The sequence below is a fragment of the Scyliorhinus torazame genome, chromosome 21, assembly GCF_047496885.1.
Source record: "Scyliorhinus torazame isolate Kashiwa2021f chromosome 21, sScyTor2.1, whole genome shotgun sequence".
In the NCBI taxonomy this organism is placed as follows: Eukaryota; Metazoa; Chordata; class Chondrichthyes; order Carcharhiniformes; family Scyliorhinidae; genus Scyliorhinus; species Scyliorhinus torazame.
In genome coordinates this window covers 124,440,142-124,467,581 of record NC_092727.1, presented here as the reverse complement: position 1 = coordinate 124,467,581, position 27,440 = coordinate 124,440,142, and the positions used below count along the sequence as shown (strand labels likewise).

Sequence of the window (27,440 nt, the reverse complement as noted above, 5' to 3'; positions counted from 1 at the left end):
ACAGACCTGTGGTAGCCGGATGGAAGGCCAGAACAGTGTCAGGTTAGGTATTTCAAAAAGAATACTTCCAATATGCAGCCGCAGAAATAAAACGTAGGCCTCCCTTGCCCTGTGAGGGCACCAGGTACCTCACCCAGCGCACCTGTGCTCAATAACCCTCGGGCCAGCAACTCATTAATTTTAAAATTGTCACCTCTGTTTTCAAATTCATCCATGGCCTTCCCCTCACACCCTCCGCCCCTCCATCTTCCCCCTCCACCCCTCCATCTCCCCCTCACACCCTCCACCGCTCCATCTCCCCCTCACACCCCCCACCCCTCCATCTCCCCCTCACACCCTCCACCCCTCCATCTCCCCCTCAATGCCTCCATCTCTGTAATCTTTCCAACTCTACAGCCCTCCGAGACCTCTGCCAGAATTGGAGGAGTGCAATGTGAACTCAAAAGTCCAGAATCTCGTGGATTAAATGGGACCAATATTGGTGGACGGAGCAGCAGGTGACAGTGATACGGGGAGGTTCACACCAATCATAAAACATCAAATTGGATCTGGCTCTCTGCACTCCTCCAATTTTGGTCTCCTGCACATCCCCAATTTCTTTTAAAATTTAGAGTATCCAATTATTTTATTTTCCAATTAAGGGGCAATTTAGCGTGGCCAATCCACCTACCCTGCACATCTTTGGGTTGTGGGGGTGAAACCCATGCAGACACGGGGAGAATGTGCAAACTCCACGCGGACAGTGACCCAGAGCCGGGATTCGAACCCGGGTCCTCGGGGCCGTAGGCAGCAGTGCTAACTATTGTGCCACGTGCAGCCCCCACATCCCTAATTTTAACCATTCCGCCATTGATGACCGTCCCTTCAGCCATCCGTGCCCCAAACTCGGAAAATCCTTGCCTCGAGCTCTCTGCCTCTCTTCACTCCAGTTCTCTCTCCTTCTTGACAAATTTGTACTTTTAAACCTTTGGTCCGAATATCTCCTGATGTTGCTCACGTTCATGCTTTATTGGTAAAGCTCAAAGTGCCTTCGGATGCTTTAATACATTTAACGGCACTATATAAATGTAAGTTGTTGCTGTACTTGACCTAGGAGCTGGTCCTTTGGGTCCTCAGCAGTGACTCAAACCCCCCCCCCCACACACACAAACCCACATCCCCAACCCTGGAATCCCCTTTCCTGTCCCAGACAATTACTAGGTTCGAGCCCATTTCACGTGGGAGTCCGGCCGTAGGGGATAAAATCAAACTGGGGCCTCGCCCTGCCATGCAAGCTTGGCACTCACCCCACACTCCCTCGCACAGAAGGGTCTCAAGCCCCACCCCTGCCGTCCCCCAGCAATTGGTGTTAGTGCTCTGGAGTCAAATCTGGCACTTGACAACAGGTAGAGAAGCTTTAAGGATGAAATTAATTTGAGACAGTCGAGGCCCTCTAGGCCCACAGCACAAATCCGTCCTTCACTCAGCAGCCGATTAGTGACACCGGATGATTGGCCAGAGCAGGGAATTGAGAAGTGTCACATAGAAGATTTGGCAATGTTGGTGGCCCGAGGTCAGTGCAGAGGTACCTTATTGGAAAGCTTCATTCCTCGACTGGCCTGGGCATGCTTGAATGTGTTTAATTCTCCGGCATGAAAATCGCTTTACTCACCTTCAACTCCTGGATCGCACGCACACACACAGACACACACACAGACACAGACACAGACACACACACAGACACAGACACACACACAGACACACACACAGACACACACACAGACACACACACACAGACACACACACACAGACACACACACAGACACACACACAGACACACACACACAGACAGACACAGACACAGACACACGCACAGACACAGACGCACAGACACACGCACAGACACACGCACAGACACACACACAGACACACACACAGACACAGACACACACACACACAGACACAGACACAGACACAGACACACACACAGACACAGACACACACACACACAGACGCACACACACACACACACACAACGTGAAATAATTATTGAACATCATTCCACAAAATTACACAAAGAGTGAAATGAAAATCGCTCATTGTCACAAGTAGGCTTCAAATGAAGTTACTGTGAAAAGCCCCTAGTCACCACATCCCAGCGCCTGTTCGGGGAGGCTGGTACGGGAATTGCTTACCATTGGTCCAGTGGGAAGCCCATTCGACATCGATATGGAACTGTGAAAGGAATCTTTTAGCTGTCAGCATAAAGTGTTAGCGTGTACACATTGCAGTAAAGATAGTTCACCAATTTGCCTGCTCCTACTTTAAAAAAAATAAATTTATAGAGTACCCAATTCATTTTTTCCAATTAAGGGGCAATTTAGCATGGCCATTCCACCTATCCTGCACATCTTTGGGTTGTGGGGGCGAAACCCACGCAAACACGGGGAGAATGTGCAAACTCCACACGGACAGTGACCCAAGGCCGGGATTTGAACCCGGGTCCTCAGCGCCGCAGTCCCAGTGCTAACCACTGCGCCACATGCTGGCCCAATTCCAAGCTTTCCTGACCCTCTGGAGAGAGCGTCTGTTCAGCATCTGTGATTCGCCATCTTGGGGCACGAGGAAAGGGGTTATCAGATTTTGTTATCTGTTCACGCTCCCGTGAAGCGCCTTCCTGTTGTTTTTCTCCATTAAAGGTGCTCTACAAATGCAAGTTATTACTGGAGCGAGTGCATTTTTGTTCAGGATACTATGTGGTTTTGAACAAAATGAAATAATTGATTGTGTGAAAGGTTTCTTCTTGGCAATTGCAATCTTTCACACTTGCGAGGTGGCAACGTGAGGTTCATCTTGAACACTGTTGCACAGCAAGCAGTGGGGACCTTGACCTCGCATGTGCTGAAGAGCCGCTGCGTGGCCGGCTGACCCTGGGATGTTCCATGGTTTGGTGTTTGTGAAATCTAGGTGTGCAACTGACGTGTGATGTTTTCCTCAGTGCTCAGATGGCGGGCCTGCTGTGTGAAGAACAGGGCTGTGAAATTGACAACGTGAAGTACTGTGGCTACTGCAAATACCATTTCAACAAAGTGGTAAGCAGACACCTGGCAGTTATATTTTGTATTCTCTCTTTCCAGCTTCCTCCACTTCCCCTCTCCACAATCCTTCACCCTCGAAGATGTGAGTGATTGCTGCTGCAGGATCCATGATCATCCTCCATTCCCTTGGGCCAGTGGGCAACACTTTCAACTTGGCTACAAGCGTTACCAAGAGATTGGTCTTGAAGTCCACACTTCTGTCGAAGTTTACTGGACAGTAATCGGGAATGGGAATGCTTTTTTAAAATGGGGTACCTAATTATTTTTTTCCATTAAGGGGAAATGCAGCGTGGCCAATCCACCTACCCCGCACATCTTTGGGATGTGGGGTTGAGACCCACGCAGATACAGGGAGAATGTGCAAACTCCACACAGACAGTGACTGGGGGCCGGGATCGAATCTGAGTCCTCGGCACCGTGAGGCAGCAGTGCTAACCATTGCGCCACCATGCCGCCCCGGAATGGGAATGCTACATGAATTTTCCCTCCCTAATCCAGCGGTGTTGATGTCAAATGTAGTAGCCTTACTTGTAGGAACCCTGGGTTGAGACATGGTATTTAGCCTGGTGGAGTCTTGACCTGTTTGGCTAAGCTCTCAACAACTATTAGAAGGACACCTAAGGGCCTCTTTACGTTGTTATCCTTATACTGTACCTTACAGGAATTAACTGTTCCAAGTGTGTGTCCTCATTGCAGTGCAATTGTGTTCTGGAGAAAGCCTTGGCACTTGACTAAAATGCACTAAATATCTGCTTCTTTGTAAGCTCAGGAATGTTAAATGTACATTGTAGCACTGCTGCCTCACGGCGCCGAGGATCCTGACCCCGGGTCACTGTCCGTGTGGACTTTGCACGTTCTCCCCTTGTTTGCGTGTGTCTCACCCCCACAACCCAAGGATATGCAGGGCAGGTGGATTGGCCCTTAATTGGAAAAAAAAAAGATTTGGGTTCTCTAAATTTAAAAAAAAATGCGCATTGTTATTTGGCCAGATGATTTTCAGTGTGGACTGTGATACAGTGACACAACAACTTGTATTTAACAGCATCCAGTGCTGGATGAGCAGAGATTTTCTCCAGCTAATTAATGAGAAGGCTAAAGCCATTGCCTTCAGTCTCTACCACAGTCTCCATTCCCAGAGTCCATCCCTGTCCCTGACACCGGTCCAAGCCTGTTCATGACATGGTGACATATTTCACCCAGGGATGAGCTTCCGTGCACTTATCAGCTTCATCACTAAGGCTGCCTGCTTTTATCTCCGTAACATCTTCCAACTCTGCACCAATCTCGGCTCATTTGCAGCTGAAACCCACTTTCTATCCTACATGAACTTGAGGTTCTCCAAATCTCTGCTGTCCTTTTCTTAACTCGCAGTTAGTCCCATTCCCATATCACCCCTGTGCCCACTGATCTATTGGCTCCAAATTAAGGAACGTTTCAATTTTAATATTCTCACACTTTTTTCCCCCAAATCCCTCCATGGCCTCGCTCCTCCCTGTAATCTACGGATATCTCTTGATATGTCTGCATTCAACTAATTCTAGCCCCTCATGCGTTTCTGACATTAACTGTTCCGCCATTGTTACCCTTGTCTTCAGTTGCTAGGCCAAGCTCTGGAAATCCTACCCTAAAACTTTCCGCCTCTATTTCTTAAACTTCTCCACCTCTGGAATTCCCAAGCTGGAATTCTCAAGCTCTGGAATTTCCAATCTCAACCGCTCCACCTCTCGTTCCATTTTACCCCTTAATGCTCCTTAAAACCTACATCTCTGACCAAAACTTTTGTATTTCAGCCCCATTATTTTCTTGTATGGCTTTGCAGAAAATGTTGTTGATAATGTTCATGTGGAGTGCCTTGGGTCATTTAACTATGCCGAAGGTGCAATATAAATGCAGGTTGTTTCTCCGCATCTTTACTGTAGTAAAACATCCCTAGGCTCTTTTTAAGGACTAGAATGATGGAATTTTACACCGATCCAGCGAGGAGATGCTAGGACAAGTATCGGAAAAGCTTGACCAAAGAGGTAGGTTCGAAGGAGCATCTTAAAAGCATGAACGACATGGGGAGAGCATTAGGCAGAAATTCCCAGAGATTGGGGCCGAGGCGGCTGAAGACTGGTCGCCAATGGCGGATGACGGAAGTTGGTGGGGAGGCCTTGCAAAAGGGGATATGGCGTTCTTCACAGATTGTGGAGCTAGGGTCGCAACGAAGGTAGGAAGAGACCGGTCACAGTGGGATGACAACAATGTCTCAGACACTTGCGCCTTGAAACACGTGCACTCGAACTGAATTACTGGAGGCAGATTGTTTCAATTGGAATATCCGCCTGGCTAAAGATTTGGCCCATCTGAGCTGGATCCACAACACGCGAGTGTGAATTCAGTTTGAGTTTGGAACCCTGTGCATGGCCGGGTTCCCTGGGTTGATTCCCAGCCTTTGATAAGTCAACAGATCCCAGCCAAGGCTGCACTTGGCTGCATGATGGAGTGTGGAATGGAGTCACTGAAGCTCCCTAGGATTTAATTTAATGTTGGTGCGTACGCACAAACATTAGTACCTAGACCTTGCTCTTTCTTCCTGTGTAAGTCTACAGATTGACTCTGTGGAGAGGTATGAGAGTTGATTGTATTTTCATCTGTTCCCCTACTCCACCCCTCAACATATGTCAATTCTCCAGCATTGATCGCAGAATTGGCAACAAGGGCAGAGAACCATGGTTTATCCCCCCTGAGGACAATCAAGCCCAAGTTCAGCTAACTTGGCACCGAACAGGGGAATGAACCAGGGACCTCCTTGAGCAGTGCATTTGAAGCCTCTGCTGATTTGTGTGTGTGTGTGTATGAGCCCTGCGCTATGAATGAACTACTTATTTGCTGCAGGGCAGATTGATGATGAATGCATGACTTTGAGAGAGTGATTGAAAAGAAAAGGGAGCAGAGCAAAGTGACTTGGGAACATACATGGGAGTGTATCTGCAAAGTATCTGCTGGAAGATGTGGCTGTCTTGAGATTAATGACTGCCATACCCCACCATCTGCAGCGAAACCTGTTTATTCTCTTGAAGCTTGTATCTGAGTCCATTTATTATCTTTGAATTCCAAAATGCCAAACCATTTCCTATTCATTGCGTACAGACTACCAGATGGCTGGGTGTTAAGAGGCCTGCAGCACAGACACAGGAGATTCAACATAACTGCAGCAACAAAGCTTTTCAGGTCAATTAACAACATGTGAACCCCAAAGATTTGGTCTGTAACAATGCATAATTATTTTTTACTCCTCATATTTTCATTCACCCGCTTCCCCTCCTCTCTCTCTCTCTCTCGCTTCGGTGTGGCAGCACTCTGATGCCTTGTACATCTGACAATTATTAAATGAAAATAAATTGAATGTACAGCACAGCAAAAGACCATTCTATTGTTTATGCTCCACTTGAGTCTCTTCCTGTCCATCTTCATCTCATTCCTCCGGTTCATTTTTCCCTCGTGCGCTAATTGAATTTCCCTTCAAATGCATCCACGCTATTATCCTCAACCATCCACATTCTAATCCTTCTCTGGCTAAATAGGTTTCTCCTGTTTACCCTATTAAAGCCACCCCTTCATAATTTTCATAACTTTTATTCGACTGTTTAAAAGCAAGCGAGTCAGTTCAATCTTTCCTGACAGTTATAATGTCTCAGTTCTGGTATTATTCCTGCAAATCTTTCTCCAGTGTCTCTATAACCTTTTTCTGTTCTTGCTGAAGCCAAGACAGTGGGCATCAACAAGCTATTTGCCTACAGTTGGCATCACAACCCCAGTGCTCTCCCAAATTCCAGATGTATTTCTGCCAGGGGCGAGCCGCTGCACCGTGATGCGGAACTGGGACCCTGGCTGATTTTTGTATTTTCCCACTTTGCATCTTAAACTGGAAGCACCAAGGTCAATCTTGTCATCTTGGCAGTGACCAGTTCCTCCTCCCTCTGTGGAGTTCTTCAGTTAAGGATGTACTTACCCACTGAGCTATCGATGCTATAATAAGCCCCGATTATCCTGCTGATTGACAAATCCTTGCCCTTCTCTAAGCCACTCTTGAAGCTAGTCATATTATTAGTCATATTAGATCATATTAGTCAAAGAGAAAATGCTGGAAAATCTCAGCAGGTCTGGCAGCATCTGTAGGGAGAGAAAAGAGCTAACGTTTCGAGTCCAGATGATCCTTTGTCACAGCGGCCATCTGGACTTGAAACATTCGCTCTTTCCTCTCCCTACAGATGCTGCCAGACCTGCTGAGATTTTCCAGCATTTTCTCTTTGGTTTCAGATTCCAGCATCCGCAGTAATTTGCTTTTATTATGGGATCATATAGGGTCGATTGATTAGCAGGATGTTTCAATTTGTCCAAGAGAGAAAACACGTTTTGATGAAGCACTGCCTTTTATAGAAGGTGACATGAAAAAAATATTTTTCAACGTTACCTCAAAAGTAGGAAAATAGTCACAAAAGAAAGACTTGCATTTATATATCACTGTTCATACGTTCAGGGCATCCCAAAGCACTTTACAGCCGTGAAGCACTTTTTGTGTACAGGTGTCACTGTTGTAACATAGGAAATTAGGCAGTCAATTTGTGCGCAGTATGCTCCCACAAACTGTAATGAGGTTATAATCCATTTTTCAGGGTTGGTTGAGGGATAGACTTTGACTAGGACACCGGGGAGAACTGCCCTGATCATTTCCAACATGGTGCAATGTGATCTTTTCGCCCAGTTGAGAGGGCAGCAGGCCTCGGATTGATGTACCAACAGAAAGGCAGTACCTTCTGGCAGTGCAGCACTCCCTCAGTAGTGTAATGGACTGTTCACCTGAATTTTACGCTCAAGATATATACCTGGAGTTGGCCATGACCCAACAACCTTCTGACGCAGGAGTCACTGCTACCAAGTGAGTCGCAGCTGAAATTTGTTTTCTTTCAGGAATCATTACTTTTCTTTGAGGGGTTAGTTGGATGACTCTTTCAGTGAGCTTGCACAGGCTTGATGGGCCAAATGGCTTCCTTCTGTAATTCTATGATTCTAAGCATCTGGAAATTTTCACTTGCACAGTTGTTTGTGACTGATCCTCAATGGCCGGACATGTTGGTGTTGGTGTTGGAAGGGTGTGCTGAGACGGGAGCCATTCAGACTGATTTGTTTTGGTGATTGTATTTTTATTGTTCTGGTCTCTGTCACTGACGCCCGTGTTGCTGCTGAGGTATCCCGGTCTGTTTATAATCCTGCCTCTCTGTACTGTGATGGTCCCCATTGCTTCTCCAAACAGGTTTGATGCCACATGAGTGTTGTATTACTTACTGCCTGATGCCAGATCCGCAATATAAACAGGATGTAAGTTGCATGCATTCTATTCTTTCAGTGTCACACTCCGCCCGTCACCATCTGGCAGGACATCCAGAGCCACTGAAAGTAAGAACTCCGCTTTGGACAGTGTAATGGAGCCATATGGAGCAGGATGTTGACTAGTTTCAGACTGTTGTGTAGTTACTTGCTGGTAGTCAGAATGGGGTTTGGGTGCTGCAATTGATTTTGGAGACCTCAACAAAGAAGGGGAAATTCAGCCAGGTTTCCTGCTCCTGATCTGTGATCTACTTTAGCAAATGCAGGTGTGGGTGTAGAGTGACGACTGGGTAGAACTCAAACCGCCTGCTTCAGGCAGTGTCACACCATGATGACCACCCCAATAAGGCAACCAATTGTTGCACATGCAACTGAACCTCAGAAAAAATTGGGAGCAGGGAAATTCTTTTTTTAAAGAAAAAACCTCCACGAAAGCAGTTTGCTGTACAGGACTTACTTTGGTGTAAAGAAAAACCCTAGATTTTTATTTAACGTTGAACTTTTTTAAATTCCGCAGAAGAAATGTCGGCATTCGGCTAACACTGCCTATGACCAAGGCCTCAGTGATTCGTCTTCCCATTCTCAAGATAAACAGAGCTCCCTTTATGACAAACAGAGAAAGGTTTGTGTAAATCTTGTATTAACCTTTACGTTAGGACAGATCTAATGAAGAATGGAGGGTAGTGAATGTGGTCAGCAGTGTGGTATCAAAATGAAAGACTGAAGTTGGGGACAGAAAACTAGGGACTTTGCGAACAGAAGTTGCATCTGCTAGCTGCCCTGTGTCCTTGATTGGAAATTATACACGTGGAAACTTTTAGTGAGAGAAAGATTAGTGTCAACCGGAATCCACCGCCCCTCCACATCTTACCAAACAACTTTCCAACGCTCATTATCACGGTGTACATCTTCGGGAGCGAACATTAAAAAGGAAAATAACAGCAGATTGAATAGTCCAGCAACAAGAGGTCCCTGCCAATGCTTGCTAGTTGTGTGTTTGAGCGAAGGTGTTAGTGCCTCATATCAGCTCTGTTGTTTTATGTTGTTAGCGGATCTGTCAAACCAAGCAGGAGTGTTACATGCGGCGTGTCAATTATTCTGCAGACGCAAATCCATGTTTAATTGGCCTATCCCTTTATGGGCACAGAGTCTTATTACTGTAAATAGGTACGGCCTTTGGTCAATTAGAGGCTATTTACTGCTGCTGATTTTATAGGTCTTTTTTAATACGTTCAAGACGCCACTTGAAATTTGGCACTATTATACTGGCAGAGTCACATTAGATACAAGACTTCCAATCTATTTCTTTATTACTGTGGATTTTGCAGGTAATGCGATACTATTTGAAATGTCATACTATATTTCCGATGCAATACAAAAAGAGATTCAATGGCTACAATTGTTCTCTGACCCTAGGAATTAACAAAGAGATACAAGTATCAATATTTGCCTATTTCAGTCAGTTGCCTTCAGGGCGGTGGTGCCCGAGGTGTGACCACAGACCATCAGCTCAAGTTGGCAGTTAAACCATGTTCTTTTTAAAAATAAATTTAGAGTATCCAATTCATTTTTTTCCAATTAAGGGGCAATTTAGCGTGGCCAATTCACCTAGCCTGCACATCTTTGGGTTGTGGGGGCGAAACCCAAGCAAATGCGGGGAGAATGTGCAAACTCCACACGGACAGTGACCCAGAGCCGGGATCGAACCTGGGACCTTGGCGCCGTGAGGCAGCAGGGCTAACCACGGCGCCATCGTGCTGCCCAAAACCATGTTCTAGAAGCTAGTTCACCACTGCGCAATTCTAACGAAACCCTGCTCGTTAAAATGTATCTTGAATGTCAAGATTAACTGTTAATTATTTCTGAGTGAATATTCCCAACCACACGAGGAACATTCATCTTTCATTTAGATGTGCAGAAGTGTGACAATATCACAATATAAATGACGATATGAATTAAGACCAACCTGTCAGATACTGAATGAATATCATCCTTCAAAAAAAACTAATCTTCAGTTTGATGAATGTTTTGGGCTTTTAATGATTGAGCTGGCCGTACACTTTTCTACCATCATCTCGTACTGCTTCTGATTAACTTCCATTTGTACTTTACACCCATCCATTGTGGGGGGTGGGGGTGACTGTGTTTTATTTTGACGTTGTTTTCATTCAGGTCTGTGTATAAACTGCTTCATACAGTGTGTTGGTGACGGTGACAGTGGTAATGGCTGTGAGCTATGAGTAATTGGTATGGTGTTGGTCTCTGTCTTGACATTAATTGTATTCATGTCTGTGATTGTTGGGTTTCTGATGTGTGATATTGCTGCTTTATAGATTGTGAATTTTGTAATGATGACACTCTTGCCAGACTGATGATTAATTCATGTACATAATTGTCAGAACTAATTGATTTATATTATCATAGAATTTACAGTGCAGAAGGAGGCCATTTGGCCCATCGAGTCTGCACCGGCTCTTGGAAAGAGCACCCTACCCAAGGTCCACACCTCCACCCTATCCCCATAACCCAGCAAGCCCACCCAACACTAAGGGCGATTTTGGACACTAAGGGCAATTTTGGACACTAAGGGCAATTTAGCATGGCCAATCCACCTAACCTGCACATCTTTGGACTGTGGGCGGAAACCGGAGCACGCGGAGTATACCCACGCACACACGGGGAGAATGTGCAGACTCCGCACAGACAGTGACCCAAGCCGGGAATTGAACCTAGGACCTTGGAGCTGTGAAGCAATTGTGCTAACCACAATGCTACCGTGCTGCCCCTTGAGAAGGAGATAAGAACATAAGATAAGAGATAAGAAGGAGATAAGAGTGTTAATGATGTCCTTGGTTTTTGGTTCTTTTGCAATGAGCTGATCACACCGAGGAGCTATGCTCCTAGACTTCCTTAGTTAAAATGGGCTTGGATTGGCTTTGTTGAATATTGTTGTGCTCCCAGTACTCCATTCCAATTTGAAAGCTCGGTTTTGAGTAACATTGATTTACTGACTGAGTTATTTTCTTAAATACAGTCGCGTTAAAATGGCTGAACTCTGAAAGGAGTTTAGCTTAGTTGGATGGTCAGCTGGTTCATGGTGCAGAGCGAGGCCAGCAGCGTGGGTTCAATTCCCCATACCAGCTGAGGTTATTCATGAAGGCCCCATCTTCTCAACCTTTCCCCTCGTCTGAGGTGCGGTGATCCCACAGAAGGCTAAAGCTGCCTATGATCATCTGTAATGTGGCGATGCCGGCGTTGGACTGGGGTGAGCACAGTAAGACGTCTTACAACAGGTTAAGGTCCAACAGGTTTGTTTCAAATCACTAGCTTTCAGAGCACTGCTCCTTCCTCAGGTGAATCATCTGGGATCATCTGGGACTGTGGTGACTTTATTTTTACTTGCCTCTTTGACCAATCCATCTGCCCTAATATTGCCTTGTGTGGCTCAGACAGACCGTGACTGATAATTGCTCCTGTGAAGTGCCTTGGCACGTTTTTGCCTTTACTGTGTTAAAGGTGCCTATATAAATTGTTGTAGTTGTTCCATTGAAGATACCCCTGAAAAAACAGGATATTTGTTCCCTTTTCACTTTAGTCCAAAATCAGTGGAAAGTGTTGGAGACCATGTAACGTCCCTTCTGATTATCATTTGCCCAAAGGCCTTCTCTCATCTTGATTGATATGTCTCCTAACTAGTCAGGAGTCATAGAGTTCCTGGTGCATGACAAGCACCCATTAAAAATAACAAAATTGGCCTGTTTATTTTTATTTAAGAGACAGTTTGAAGATGATTGTTCATACATAAACCCTGCAAGCTATACTCCAACCATCAACTACAAATTCGGTTGTAGGAAAATAGGTTTGTTTTTGCAAAGGCAGCTGTGAATCAAAGAGGGTGTGTCTCAGTTTTGATATTTTTCTATTTTGAGTCAGTCACCGTTTTAAATCCTATTTGACAGATTCTTGGGGAGGATGTTGAGGAGAGGAGACTCAATTTAATATCTGTCATTCTCATTGAGAACGAGCTAAGGCACTTGAGAGCGAATCTGCTTTCATTAGCTGCACCTAAATGGAACGAGGCAATTGTTGGCTTTTCTCACCTGTGTGCAGCAACCAGCCGTCTTAGGAAATGGTCTGCTGTTTATTGCAACACACGCACACACACACACACACACACGTGCTACTTTGAGAGAAAAGCTGAGATGACCCAGTTGGCAAGTGGGCTGCTAAGTGTATAACTCATCCAATATAGACCAGAAAGATCCCAAATTTGGTCCAGATCTCGACTGAGTTTGAAGGTCTCAAATAATGGCGAGCCATTTGACACTGAAAGGAACATGACATTGGCGTCTAAGCAGAATGTTCAGTTCATTTTGCCTGCAGGGCACGTTGGGAAAGTGGTTAATGAAGCATAGGACAATCCTGGGTTTTATAAATAAAGGTACAGAACATGAAAGCAAAGATGTTGGAGTATTGTGTTCAGTTCTGGGCACCTTATTTAAGGAAGGATGTTAAAGCCCCAGAGAGTGAGTGCAGAGGAGATTTACTAGAAAGACATTCGGAAAGAGGAATTTTAGATACAAGGAAAGATTGGAGAAGTTGGTTTTGTTCTCCTTGGAGCAGAGAAGATTAAGAGGTGAACTTATTGAGGTGTTCAAAATTATGAACAGTTTTGACAGGGTAAAGAAGCATATTCTGTTTCCACTAGTTGGTAAGTCAGTGACTAGGGGGGGATCACAATTTTAAGATGGTCAGCAAGAGGGATAGGAGTAGTATGAGGAGAAACGTCTTTACGGGGAGAGATGTTGCGATTTGGAATGCACTGCCTGGGAGAGTGATGGAGGTGGATTCTAAGGAGGTTTTGAAAGAGAGCTGGATGCATATATGGAAGTGATTAATTTAGAGGGTTACGGAGATAGGACTGGAGATTGGGACATGCAGGGTAGCTCTTTTAGGAGCCGGTGCAGACACAGTGGGCTGAATGGCCGCCTCCTGTGCTGGAAAGAAGAAAAGTTATTGTAGAAAATACTGGTACAACCTCAATTTTTAAAATATTAGTTCATGGGATGCGGGCGTCGATGGTTGGGGCAGCATTTATTGCCCATCCCTGAGGGCATTTAAACGTCAACCACATTGCTGTGGGTCTGGAGCCACATGTAGGCCAGACCAGGTACGGGTGACAGATTTCCTTCCCTGAAGGACATTAGTGAACCAGATGTCAATTGGAATATTGTGTCTAGTTATTGACACTACACTTTCAGAAGGATGTGAAGACATTGGAGTGGGTGCAGAAAAGCTGCACCGGAATGATTCCGAGAGTCAGGAACTTAAGTTCCGTGGGTAAATTGGCGAAGCTGGGGCTGTTGTCCATGGAGAAGACGAGGTTGAGGGGAGATTTAATAGAGGTGTTGAAAATCTTCAAGGAGTCTGGATCGAGTAGAGAGGCATTCCCATTGGTGAAAGGATCGGAAACCCAAGAACATTGATTTAAGGTGATTGGGAGAGAAGGTGAGGGAGTGGCTCCAGGTGAATTGCTCTTGCAAAGAGACAGCATGGATAGAACGGGCTGAAGAACGACATCCTGTCCTGTAACAAGTTGATGGCATTGCTACTTTAGATCACTGCTCAGTGAGAATGAGGAGACACATGGTCGGGGCCGGTTTAGCACAGTGGGCTAAACAGCTGGCTTGTAATGCAGAACAAGACCAGCAGTGCGGGTTCAATTCCCGTACCAGACTCCCCGAACAGGTGCTGGAATGTGGCGACTAGGGGCTTTTCACAGTAACACCATTGAAGCCTACTTATGACAATAAATGATTAATATTATTATTATGTGAAGGGCAATTTTGAGATTGGCAATGACGGCAACACAGGTCCAGAGTCTTACATGTGTGAAGAACAAAATGATCACCAATGCCCAATGAGTCTTTACCTCACATTAATGCTTCCAGAGACGAGGGAAGAAAAGTAAAGTTCACATTTGTGCCGATTGCGGTTGGGAATATATTGTGAAACCTCCATTTTTATTTTTTTAAAATATTTTTATTCTCCTTTTTCACATTTTCTCCCGCATTTACACCCATTAACAATAAACAATAATAAGCAAGATATGTCAATCCCCATAATAACAACGATCCCATCCGCCCACCAACCCCCAAACATCAGCCCGCATGTTTACATAAACAAATGACAAAAAGGAATCAAGGATTACCCTTAGTCACCCTTAATCTACACAGCTCCCCCCCCCCCCCCCCAACTAATGTTCGATGTTATCCAGTTCTTGAAAGTGCATAATAAATAGTGCCCATGACTTGTAGAAACCCTCCGAGCTTCCCCTCAGTTCGAACCTAACCTTCTCAAGGGTCAAGTATTCCAACAGGTCCCCCCGCCACGCCAGGGCACTGGGTGGAGAGGCTGCTCTCCATCCCAGCAGGGATCCGCCTTCGGGCGATCAACGAGGCGAAGGCTATGACATCTGCCTCCGCACCCGTTTCCAACCCTGGCTGGTCCAGCACCCCGAATATGGCCTCCCGGGGGACCCGAGTCCAGTTTCACACTCACCACCTTGGAAATTACCCTAAACACCTCCTTCCAGTACTCCCCTAGCTTTGGACAGGACCAAAACATATGAACGTGATTAACGGGGCCACCCCCGCAACGCTCACACACATCCTCTACTCCTTCAAAAAATCGGCTCATCCTCGCCCTCGTGAGGTGTGCTCTATGTACCACCTTCAGCTGTATCAGCCCCAACCTCGCACATGAGGTGGAGGCATTCACTCTCCGGAGCACCTCACACCAGACCCCCTCCTCTATAACCTCTCCCAGCTCTTCCTCCCACTTGTGAAACCTCCATTGATGAGATCTCTGGCATCTACCCAGCTGCTCTCTCAGACTTGCTGTAATCAAGTTTAAAAAAAAAAAAAGTGTTTAATTCCGTACATAACTTCCCACACACCAGCATAAGGAGTCCTCCCTTTCAACTGATAGCATGACTCTGTGTAAACAGCTTCACCCAGCCAGCTTGGGTTCACGTGATATGAAGCTCTTGAGGTATACTCCGCAGAATTAATGGCAGCAGTGAAGGGTAAAGCTTTCGACAAGAAAGCTAGAAGACCAAATCCTAAACTAAATCCACACATCCTGGGAGCACACACAATGGTGACACTGAGTTCAATGGAGTGGAAAAATGGTTTGTGGTTTAAGCCTGCGGTTAAATATGTAGTCCGTCGTTTTAATGCACCATCTGCCTGTTCTCTATATAAATGTACAAGTTTCTCCAGTATATTAGATTCAAAAGCACTGCCTCATAACTGATGCATTTTTCTGTCAGAGCAACATCACAGAAATCCAGTATTGCAGGGGCAGCACGGTGCCACAGTGGTTAGCACTGCTGCCTCATAGCGCCGAGGTCCCGGGTTTGATCCCAGCCCCGGGTTACTGTCCGTGTGGAATTTGCACATTCTTCCTGTGTCTCCATGGCTGTCACCAAAATGATGTGCAGGGCAGATGGATTGGCCACGCTAAAATTGGTCCTTAATTGGGAAACAAATAATTGGGTACTCTAAATTTATTTTAAAAATCCAGTATTGCTGCATGATCAGCCCTGTATCTACCCAAACCTATCTGCTGCTGAAACCCCTATCCAGACCTTTTCTAGGTTCCAGGCTTCACCATTCCACGACTCCCCAGCTTACCTCGACAAACTGGAACTTGACCTGAACTCGGTTACTTATACCCTGACGAGCACCACATGCTGCTCACCCATCACCCTGTTTTGACTTTTTAGAATTGATTTGGCTCCCGATCCATCAATGCATCCTTGTTTTCATTTTTTTTTAAAAATAATATTTTATTGAAAATTTTTGGTCAACCAACACAGTACATTGTGCATCCTTTACACAACATTGTAACAATACAGATAATAATGACCTTTTTTAAATTTAAACAAAAACAACAACAAATAAATAAATATTAAATAACAAAAAATAAAAACTAGCCCTAATTGGCAACTGCCTTGTCTCAGGCCACCCCCCCCCCCCATCCCCCCCCCCCCCCCCCCCCCCCAAGTCCTGGGCCGCTGCTGCTGCCTTCTTTGTTCTCCCCTATCTATCTTTCCGCAAGATATTCGACGAACGGTTGCCACCGCCTAGTAAACCCTTGAGCCGACCCCCTTAGGACGAACTTAATCCGCTCTAACTTTATGAACCCCGCCATATCATTTATCCAGGTCTCCACCCCCGGGGGCTTGGCTTCTTTCCACATTAGCAATATTCTGCGCCGGGCTACTAGGGACGCAAAGGCCAAAACATCGGCCTCTTTCGCCTCCTGCACTCCCGGCTCTTGTGCAACCCCAAATATAGCCAACCCCCAGCTTGGTTCGACCCGGACTCCTACTACTTTCGAAAGCACCTTTGTCACCCCCATCCAAAACCCCTGTAGTGCCGGGCATGACCAAAACATATGGGTATGATTCGCTGGGCTTCTCGAGCACCTCGCACACCTATCCTCCACCCCAAAAAATTTACTGAGCCGTGTTCCAGTCATATGTGCCCTGTGTAATACCTTAAACTGAATCAGGCTTAGCCTGGCGCACGAGGACGACGAGTTTACCCTGTTTAGGGCATCTGCCCACATCCCCTCCTCAATCTCCTCCCCTAGCTCTTCTTCCCATTTCCCTTTTAGTTCGTCCATCATAGTCTCCCCTTCGTCTCTCATTTCCCTATATATATCCGACACCTTACCGTCCCCCACCCATTTCTTTGAGATGACTCTGTCCTGCACCTCTTGTGTCGGGAGCTGCGGGAATTCCCTCACCTGCTGCCTCGCAAAAGCCCTCAATTGCATGTACCTGAATGCATTCCCTTGGGGCAACCCATATTTCTCGGTCAGCGCTCCCAGACTCGCAAACTTCCCATCCACAAATAGATCTTTCAATTGCGTTATACCTGCTCTTTGCCACATTCCATATCCCCCATCCATTCCCCCCGGGGCAAACCTATGGTTGTTTCTTATCGGGGACCCCCCCAGTGCTCCGGTCTTTCCCCTATGTCGTCTCCACTGTCCCCAAATCTTCAGTGTAGCTACCACCACCGGACTCGTGGTATAGTTCCTTGGTGAGAACGGCAATGGGGCTGTCACCATAGCCTGCAGGCTGGTCCCCCTACAGGACGCCCTCTCTAATCTCTTCCACGCCGCTCCTTCCTCCTCTCCCATCCACTTACTCACCATTGAAATATTAGCGGCCCAATAATACTCACTTAGGCTCGGTAGTGCCAGCCCCCCCCTATCCCTACTACGCTGTAAGAATCCCTTCCTCACTCTCGGAGTCTTCCCGGCCCAAACAAAACCCATGATACTCTTTTCTATCCTTTTGAAAAAAGCCTTCGTGATCACCACCGGGAGACACTGAAACACAAAAAGGAATCTCGGGAGGACCACCAACTTAACTGCCTGCACCCTCCCTGCCATTGACAATGCTACCATATCCCATCTCTTGAAATCTTCCTCCATCTGTTCCACCAACCGCGTCAAATTTAGCCTGTGCAATGTGCCCCAATTCTTAGCTATCTGGATCCCCAGGTAACGAAAGTCTCTTGTTACCTTCCTCAACGGTAGGTCTTCTATTTCTCTACTCTGCTCCCCTGGATGCACCACAAACAGCTCACTCTTTCCCATGTTCAATTTATACCCTGAAAAATCCCCAAACTCCCCAAGTATCCGCATTATTTCTGGCATCCCCTCCGCTGGATCCGCCACATATAGTAGCAGATCATCCGCATATAAAGATACCCAGTGTTCTTCTCCTCCCCTAAGTATTCCCCTCCATCCCTTGGAACCTCTCAGCGCTATCGCCAGGGGCTCAATCGCCAGTGCAAACAGTAATGGGGACAGAGGACATCCCTGCCTTGTCCCTCTATGGAGCCGAAAATATGCCGATCCCCGTCCATTCGTGACCACACTCGCCACTGGGGCCCTATACAACAGCTGCACCCATCTAACATACCCCTCTCCGAACCCAAATCTCCTCAACACCTCCCACAGATAATCCCACTTCACTCTATCAAATGCTTTCTCGGCATCCATCGCCACTACTATCTCCGTTTCACCCTCTGGTGGGGCCATCATCATTACCCCTAACAACCTCCGTATGTTCGTGTTCAGCTGTCTCCCCTTCACAAACCCAGTTTGGTCCTCATGAACCACCCCCGGGACACATTCCTCTATTCTCATTGCCATTACCTTGGCCAAGACCTTGGCATCTACATTGAGGAGGGAGATTGGTCTGTAGGACCCGCATTGTAGCGGATCTTTTTCCTTCTTTAAAAGAAGCGATATCGTTGCTTCTGACATAGTCGGGGGCAGTTGTCCCCTTTCCTTTGCCTCGTTGAAGGTCCTCGTCAGTAGCGGGGCGAGCAAGTCCAAATATTTTCTGTAAAATTCAACTGGGAATCCGTCCGGTCCCGGGGCCTTTCCCGTCTGCATGTTCCTAATTCCTTTCACCACTTCTTCTACCGTGATCTGTGCTCCCAATCCCATCCTTTCCTGCTCTTCCACCTTGGGAATTTCCAGCCGATCCAAAAACTCCATCATTCTCTCCCTCCCATCCGGGGGTTGAGCTTCATACAATTTTTTATAAAATGTCTTAAACACTTCATTCACTCTCTCCGCTCCCCGCTCCGTCTCTCCATCTTCGTCTCTCACCCCCCCTATTTCCCTCGCTGCTCCCCTTTTCCTCAATTGGTGTGCCAGCAATCTGCTCGCCTTCTCTCCATATTCATACTGTACACCCTGCGCCTTCCTCCATTGTGCCTCTGCAGTGCCTGTGGTCAGCAAGTCAAATTCCACATGCAGCCTTTGCCTTTCCCTATACAGTCCCTCCTCCGGTGCTTCCGCATACTGTCTGTCCACCCTCAAAAGTTCTTGCAACAACCGCTCCCGTTCCTTACTCTCCTGCTTCCCTTTATGTGTCCTTATTGATATCAGCTCCCCCCTAACCACCGCCTTCAACGCCTCCCAGACCACTCCCACCTGAACCTCCCCATTGTCATTGAGTTCCAAGTACTTTTCAATGCATCCCCTCACCCTTAAGCACACCCCCTCATCCGCCATTAGTCCCATATCCATTCTCCAGGGTGGACGCCCTCTTGTTTCCTCCCCTATCTCCAAGTCTACCCAGTGTGGGGCATGATCCGAAATGGCTATAGCCGTATATTCCGTTCCCCTCACCCTCTGGATCAATGCCCTACCCAACACAAAAAAGTCTATGCGTGAATAGACTTTATGGACATAGGAGAAAAACGAGAACTCCTTACTCCTAGGTCTACTGAATCTCCACGGGTCCACCCCTCCCATCTGCTCCATAAAATCCTTAAGCACCTTGGCTGCTGCCGGCCTCCTACCAGTCCTGGACTTCGACCTATCCAGCCTTGGTTCCAACACCGTGTTAAAGTCTCCCCCCATTATCAGCTTTCCGGTCTCTAGGTCTGGGATGCGTCCCAGCATTCGCCTCATAAAATTGGCATCGTCCCAATTCGGGGCATACACGTTTACCAACACCACCATCTCTCCCTGTAATTTGCCACTCACCATCACGTATCTGCCCCCGTTATCCGCCACTATAGTCTTTGCCTCGAACATTACCCGCTTCCCCACTAATATAGCCACCCCCCTGTTTTTCGCATCCAGCCCCGAATGGAACACCTGCCCTACCCATCCTTTGCGCAACCTAACCTGATCTATCAGTTTCAGGTGCGTTCCCTGTAACATGACCACATCTGCTTTAAGTTTCTTAAGGTGTGCGAGTACTCATGCCCTCTTTATCGGCCCGTTAAGCCCCCTCACGTTCCACGTGATCAGCCGAGTTGGGGGGCTTCCCACCCCCCCCCCCCCCTTGCCGGTTAGCCATCATCTTTTTCCAGCTTCTCGCCCAGTTCCCACGCGGCTGTATTTCTCCCAGACGGTGCCCCCCCGCCCATCCTTTCCCGCACCCACTCCCCCCTTTCCCCAGCAGCAGCAACCCAGTAATTCCCCCCCTCCCCCCCCTCCCCCGCTAGGCTCCCCGCTAGCGTAATTACTCCCCCCATGTTGCTTCATCCTTGTTTTCAAATCGTCCCATAGCCTTGTCCCTCCCTCTCTCTCGAATGTCCACCAACCCTACAAATGTTGGGTATCTATCAGTGCTCCACAAAATTCTGGCTGTTTGGGCATTCCTGATTTTCACTGCTGCCTGAGGCCTGAAGTTGTGAGAGCCTCACCCCTCCCGAACCCTGTACGTCTCTCTCTCTTCCTTTACAATGACCCTTGCAGCTTACCTCTTTGAGCAAACTTTTGGCGCAGTCCCAATACCCCTCTTTGTCTCAGTAAAACTTTGTCTGACAACGTTTCCTTGAAGGGCCTTGGGACATCTCGCTAGGTTAAAAGTGCTCTATAAAAGCAAGTTGTTGTACATCAAAGTAATCTGGGTGAAATTAACCGTCTGGAAAAAAATATAGGAATCGTGCCTTTTCGCCATGGCTCAGTAGATGAATGCATCATGTTGTGTGGAACTGATTTGTGCGGAGGAGGAAGTTACCAGATCCATGGACTTCATCAAGTTCACAGAGCTTGGATTAAGCTGCAACACTGGCTGGAGCATCGTCCGTCAATGAATGCCAATACCTGCTCTTGTATCGTGTCTCTCTTGTGTGGTGCCAATCACACTGAAAGAACTCTGGTTCTCAGCTCACTCTGGGAAGATTATTTTGGCAACGTAACAGTTCTGGCAGCATCTGTAAGACTGTCCCTCTGTAGGAAAATAACAACAGGACCTGGCCTCTCAACATCCTGAGTTTGTTCAGCCATTTTAATTGGACGATGGCTAACTTGTACCTCAAATCAATTAAAGTCTATTGATTTCAGTATTGAATATTTCAGTTGATCCATCGTCTGCTGCTATTTGGGGGTGCAAGTTCCACATGTGTGCTTCCTGCTGCCTCACGGCGCTGAGGTCCCAGGTTCAATTCCAGCTCTGGGTCTCTCCGTGTGGAGTTTGCACATTCTCCCCGTGTTGCGTGGGTTTCGCCCCCACAACCCAAAAGATGTGCAGAGTAGGTGAATTGGCCACGCTAAATTGCCCCTTAATCGGAAAAAATGAATTGGATACTCTAAATTTATAAAATACAAAAAACAATGTGCTTCCTGAAGATTCAGAATCTTGAGAGGTATGGGCAAAATTGGCTGGAGGAGTGGATTGGGGGCGGGGGAGATAAGATGTTGGAAGTTTCTATGTGCATGCTTGGATTGGCCCCAAGTCCTGACACTGTGCATCAACCCTATTGCAGCTCCTAGCAATGTGTGACAAACAATTTTCTTCTTAAGATAGACCCTCCTGTTGTGTTTTGGCTTTGCAGTTGAAAGCTTTCATCTCTGTGTTTTGCCCTGTATATTTCATGTCATGTGACGCATCATAAGGGCAACTTCAAACAGCAATGAGTGGCGTGACCACATTAAAGGGATAGTTGTCACAGTAACTTGAAAATGGAGCATGTGACAGAAGAAAATAGTGTTCTTTTTGAAAAGGAATTAGTACTGGAGTTAATTAAAAATGGAATTGGTGTCTTTGGGAATGTTGTTAGAAAGTTTAAGCTATATGGAACTTGCTTCTATGGTCAATTCGCTAAGGTAGAGCTCCCTTTGGAAATGAACAGCAATCAGAAATGTGCTTGAAATGCGATTGTTCAACTCCTGTTCAACTTTCTGTCCAAAGATATCTTGCATAATCCTCATCCTGAGCCAGCACAATCCGACAGCATGATAGACTTTAATTGTTTATTTTGTAATCCTTGCATTAAAACATATTCCTGGATACAATTAAGAATGGTAACCTGCTTTAGTATAATCAGTACGGATGAAAATAGCGATATCAAAACATTTTTTAGAAGTGTCGAGCAGGCATCACCTATAAATAACCCGCTGAGATTATACTTGGCCATTTGTGAACTTCATTGGTGTACTTGCTTTGGTTTCTTAGTAAATTAGATGTCTTTAATATTTAAAATGTTGCTTTGGAACTCTCTGCCTTAGAAGGCGATGGAAGCGGAATCACCAAATATTTTTAAGGCAAAGGCAGATGGATTCTCGGGGGTGGGGGGGGGGGGGGGGGCGCGGTTAGGCAGGGAATGGGGGGGGCGGTTAGGCAGGGAATGTGGAGCACAACACCAAACAGATCAGCATTGATCTTATTGAATGGCTGAGCAGACTTGAGCGGCCGAATGGCCTACTCCTATTTCGTATGTTCTACAACATGCCTACCAGTCTGTGTGCCAAATTAATGCTCAATTTGAAGACCTCGAATGGTGGGAGATGGTGGAATCTTGCCATCCTTGTTACTTTGAGCTTGGATCGTGGGTGAGCCTGGATTCCAGTGCCGTGTTATTGTTAAAGATTACAGAGAAACTAAGGGCAGCACGGTGGCGCAGTGGTTAGCACTGCTGTCTCATGGCGCCGAGATCCCAGGTTCGATCCCGGCTCTGAGTCACTGTCCGTGTGGAGTTTACACATTCTCCCCGTGTCTGCGTGGGTCTCGCCCCCACAACTCAAAGGTGTGCAGGGGAGGTGGATTGGCCACGCTAAATTGCCCCTTAATTGGAAAAAATGAATTGGGTACTCTAAATTTATATTGAAAAAAATTACAGAAACTCAATATACTTGTGACAGAACCTGCGCTTAAAATATTATGATCTTTTGGCGAAGTGAAACTTTAGCTACCATTTCTTAAAAAAATACCCCTTTAAAAACGTTTGAAAAATTTATTTTCCAATTAAGGGACAATTTAGCGTGGCCAATCCACCTACCCTGCACATCTTTGGGTTGTGGGGGTGAAACCCACGCAGACACAGGGAGAATGTGCAAACTCCACACGGACAGTGACCCAGAGCCGGGATCGAACCCGGGTCCTCGGTGCCGTGAGGCAGCAGTGCTAACCACTGTGGCAACATCCCGCCTCTCCCCTCTTTATCAATTATTTCCCCTCTGGTTAGCACTGCTGCCTCATGGCGCTGAGGCCGCAGGTTCAATCCGGCTGTGGGTCACCTTCCGCGTGGAGTTTGCACATTCTCCCCGTGTTTGCATGGGTTTCGCCCCCACTACCCAAAGATGTGAAGGTTAGGTGGATTGGCTACGCTAAATTGCCACTTACTTGAAAAAAATGAATTGGGTACTCTAAATTTTTTTAAAAATCATTTCCACTTCAGGCTCCCTTCCCCACCTGCCCTGAGACACCTGTCACCTGCCCAGTTTCTGTGCAAACATATCCCCTGTCAACGATGATGAAACCAATACTTTCATCTAATTACATTTATTATTTAAAAAATTACCTGGAATGCAGAATGTTGCCCAGAGCATAACTCTAAAGCTAGCAACCTCTGTGATCAGAATATTTTAGGTTCAGGTCCAGGGCCAGAGGGCATAATCTCATTTGGCACGCCATACTGAGGAGGTTTAACATTCTCAGTGATGTAAAGATGGAGTTGCCAACACAGCAGGAGTGCCCTGGAGACTAAAGTTTGTTCTCCAGGACACTGCTGTGAGTTACCAAAGAGGAAAACAATTTTATTTTTAATTGAAGACTTTCGATTTTACTGTAAAATGTTGGATTGCGGGTGAAAGACAGCGGACCAGCCCTACATGATCATTTAATTGGGTGAGAAAGAGCAGGAGGAACTGTCGCTGAGTATCATGGTGTGATCCAGTTTTGAAGCATTGTCCTGACCATCGCAACAGTCTATAAATTAGGATGCTAAATTTGAGACAAGGTATCGTGATCACGGAAGAAAGCAATGAAATGAAGTGAAATGAAATGAAAATCGCTTATTGTCACAAGTAGGCTTCAAATGAAGTTACTGTGAAAAGCCCCTAGTCGCCACATTCCGGCGCCTGTTCAGGGAGGCTGGTACGGGAATTGAACCGTGCTGCTGGCCTGCCTTGGTCTGCTTTAAAAGCCCGCGATTTAGCCCAGTGAGCTGAACCAGAGCCGACATGGTTGGGGGGGGATAGGCAATGCTTTTACATTCACTGTAAATGAGTAATTACCAGCTTGGGAAATGTTTCAAAGTATATTCTCCACAAAATGAGGTGGCTCCCTGAATCAAACAGTAACTAACGTGTTGAGCCCCCGCATGCAGCAAGAGCCGGACAACATTTAGGCTTGGATAAGTGGAAATACCATTCGCACCCTAAATGGCAAGCAATGAGCACCTCTGAACAGATAACCACCTCCCCTTGACATTCAGTAGTATTACCATTGTGCAATCCCCCACCATCAACATCCTGGAGGTCCTAATTGACCAAAGCCTCAACTAGACCAGCCGCATGAGTACCTGTGTGCACTACAAGCGCAGGTCAGAGAGTGGGAATTCTACAGCCAATAACTCTCCACCTGACTCTCCAAAGTCTGTCCACCATTTTAAATTTTTTAAATTTAGAGTACCCAATTCATTTTTTGCATTAAGGGACAGTTTAGTGTGGCCAATCCACCAACCCTGCACATCTTTGGGTTTCAGGGAGCGAAACCTACACAGACACGGGGAGAACGTGCAAACTCCACACGCCAGTGACCCGGGCCCGGGATCGAACCTGGGACCTCGGCGCCGTGAGACAGCAGTGCTAACCACTGTGCCGCCGTGCTGCCCCTGTCCACCATTTATGACATGCAAGTGTGTTGGAATACTCTCCACTTTGTCGGACTAGGTCCAGCTCCAGCAACATTGGGCATTCAGCAATATCCAGGACAAAGCAGTCCACTTGATTGGCACCCCGTTCACCATAGAGTCATCAAGTCATAGAGCCTCACACAGCACAAAAAAGTAGCCCTTCGGCCCATTGTGTGCATGCTGACCATCAAGCAATCTAATCTAATCCCATTTTCTAGCCTTGGTAATACTTTTGTATTCTATCGCTTTTCAAGTACTCATATGAATGTTTCTTAAATGTTGATGGTTCCTGCCTCTTACCATCCTTTAAGGCAGATTCCCACCACACCCTCCCCACTTGGAAATATGTTGCCGTTTCTTCACTGGGGCAAAATCCTGGACCTCAATCTCTCGCAGCACTGAGGCTGTACTACACCACTTTGATTGCAGTGATTCGGGAAGGCAGCTCGCCACCACGTTCTCCAGGGCAAATGAGGATGGGGCAATAAATGCACACATCAATATCCCATGGATGAATAAATACTTTAAAAAAAATATTTCCACTTCAGAGTCAGGTTTTTGGATATCCTCTGCAAACCTTCCTTCAGGCTGTTGTCAGAATGGAGAATTTTTGCTATGAGGAAAGATTGATCAAGCTGCTTTGAACAGAGGAGGTTGAGGGGAGATTTAATTGAGGGGCCTAGATAGAGTGGAAAGGAAGGACCTATCCCCCGTCACGAGTAAGGGGCCTATATAGGCTCTTTTAATCTATCTCACTTGCGGCGGTCAATAACCAAGGGACATAGATATAAAACGGGGCAGGGTGACTTTGGAGCTGCACATAGTCCGTGTTTGTGGCAGAAAGTGTGGTGTAGATATATATGCAGGGTTGTATGGACAGAGCAGGGGTAGCCAGCAAACGGTCGATGGACTGAATGGCCTCTTTTCTGTGTTGTACAACTTTATTTTTCTAAATTTAGAGTACCCAATTCATTTTTTCCAATTAAAGGGCAATTTAGCGTGGCCAATCCACTTATCCTGCACATCTTTGGGGTTGTGGGGCGAAACCCACGCAAACACGGGGAGAATGTGCAAACTCCACACGGACAGTGACCCAGAGGCCGGGGATCGAGCCTGGGACCTCGGCGCCGTGAAGGCAGCAATGCTAACCACTGCGCCACCGTGCTGCCCGTGTTGTACAACTTTAATGCAACATTGTCTTTCTCGGGTAATGAAAACAATTCTGCAAGATTTAAAAGTATATATTTTTGCGAGTCTTTTTTTTCCTCTGACACCCCCCATTCTTCATTTTTGAATGAAATCATTGTAGTCACAGGTTATATACAAACCCTGGATGGTCTCCAAACATTTATACACTCCAGGAAATTTCCCAGGCAACCGCAGTGTAGTGCCAAGCGATTTATTTTTAGCGAGCATCTGCTGTGATTTAAAAGCCGTTCTGTACAGATTGAATGTGTCGAAGCCCCAGTGCTGTCGATGCTGCTGCATCTCGTCAGTCGCTGCATTGGCCCATGTCCAAGGAGCTGTGTTTCTCGGTAAAGAACCCTCTCCTCTCCGCCAACAACCCCCCCCCCACACACACACACCCCAATTTCTTCTCTGTGTATAGCAACAGCAGCCTGGAAACATGATCTACAGAAATTGGCTGGGATTATGGGATAGGCTCTTTATTCATGGCAGCCTTGCAAGCAAGTGACTTGTGATTGATTAACAGGGTTCCTGCAGGCTTTTTAACCCGTCCTCAGTGCTGAATGTCTTTCTCTGTTTTAGCAATTTATCCTCCCTTTTTTAATAAAGATGAAACATCCTTGTGGAGTTATATTTAGCACCTTCACCCCCCTCCCTGTACATCTCCCAAAGGCACATTATTGACTGTGAGCTCTCTTTCTTCCCCCCCCCCCGTCTCTCTTCCCCCCCCCCCGTCTCTCTTCCCCCCCGTCTCTTCCCCCCCGTCTCTCTTCCCCCCCGTCTCTCTTCCCCCCCCCGTCTCTCTTCCCCCCCTGTCTCTCTTTCCCCCCCCCGTCTCTCTTCCCCCCCCGCCTCTCTTCCCCCCCCGCCTCTCTTCCCCCCCCGCCTCTCTTCCCCCCCCGCCTCTCTTCCCCCCCCGCCTCTCTTCCCCCCCCCCGCCTCTCTTCCCCCCCCACCTCTCTTCCCCCCCCCCGCCTCTCTTCCCCCCCCCGCCTCTCTTCCCCCCCCCGCCTCTCTTTCCCCCCCCGTCTCTCTTTCCCCCCCCCCGTCTCTCTTTCCCCCCCCCCGTCTCTCTTTCCCCCCCCCGTCTCTCTTTCCCCCCCCCGTCTCTCTT

General features: G+C 46.9%; 1 protein-coding gene across 1 annotated transcript in view; it reads left to right on the top strand.

The window, feature by feature from the left end:
- Window positions 1–27,440, top strand: part of LOC140398613 (protein AF-10-like) — a 243,298-nt gene that overhangs the window by 56,132 nt on the left and 159,726 nt on the right. The window contains 2 exon segments of the mRNA XM_072487458.1: window positions 2,978–3,071; window positions 8,965–9,069. Of these exon segments, the coding sequence (XP_072343559.1) occupies window positions 2,978–3,071; window positions 8,965–9,069 (199 nt within the window).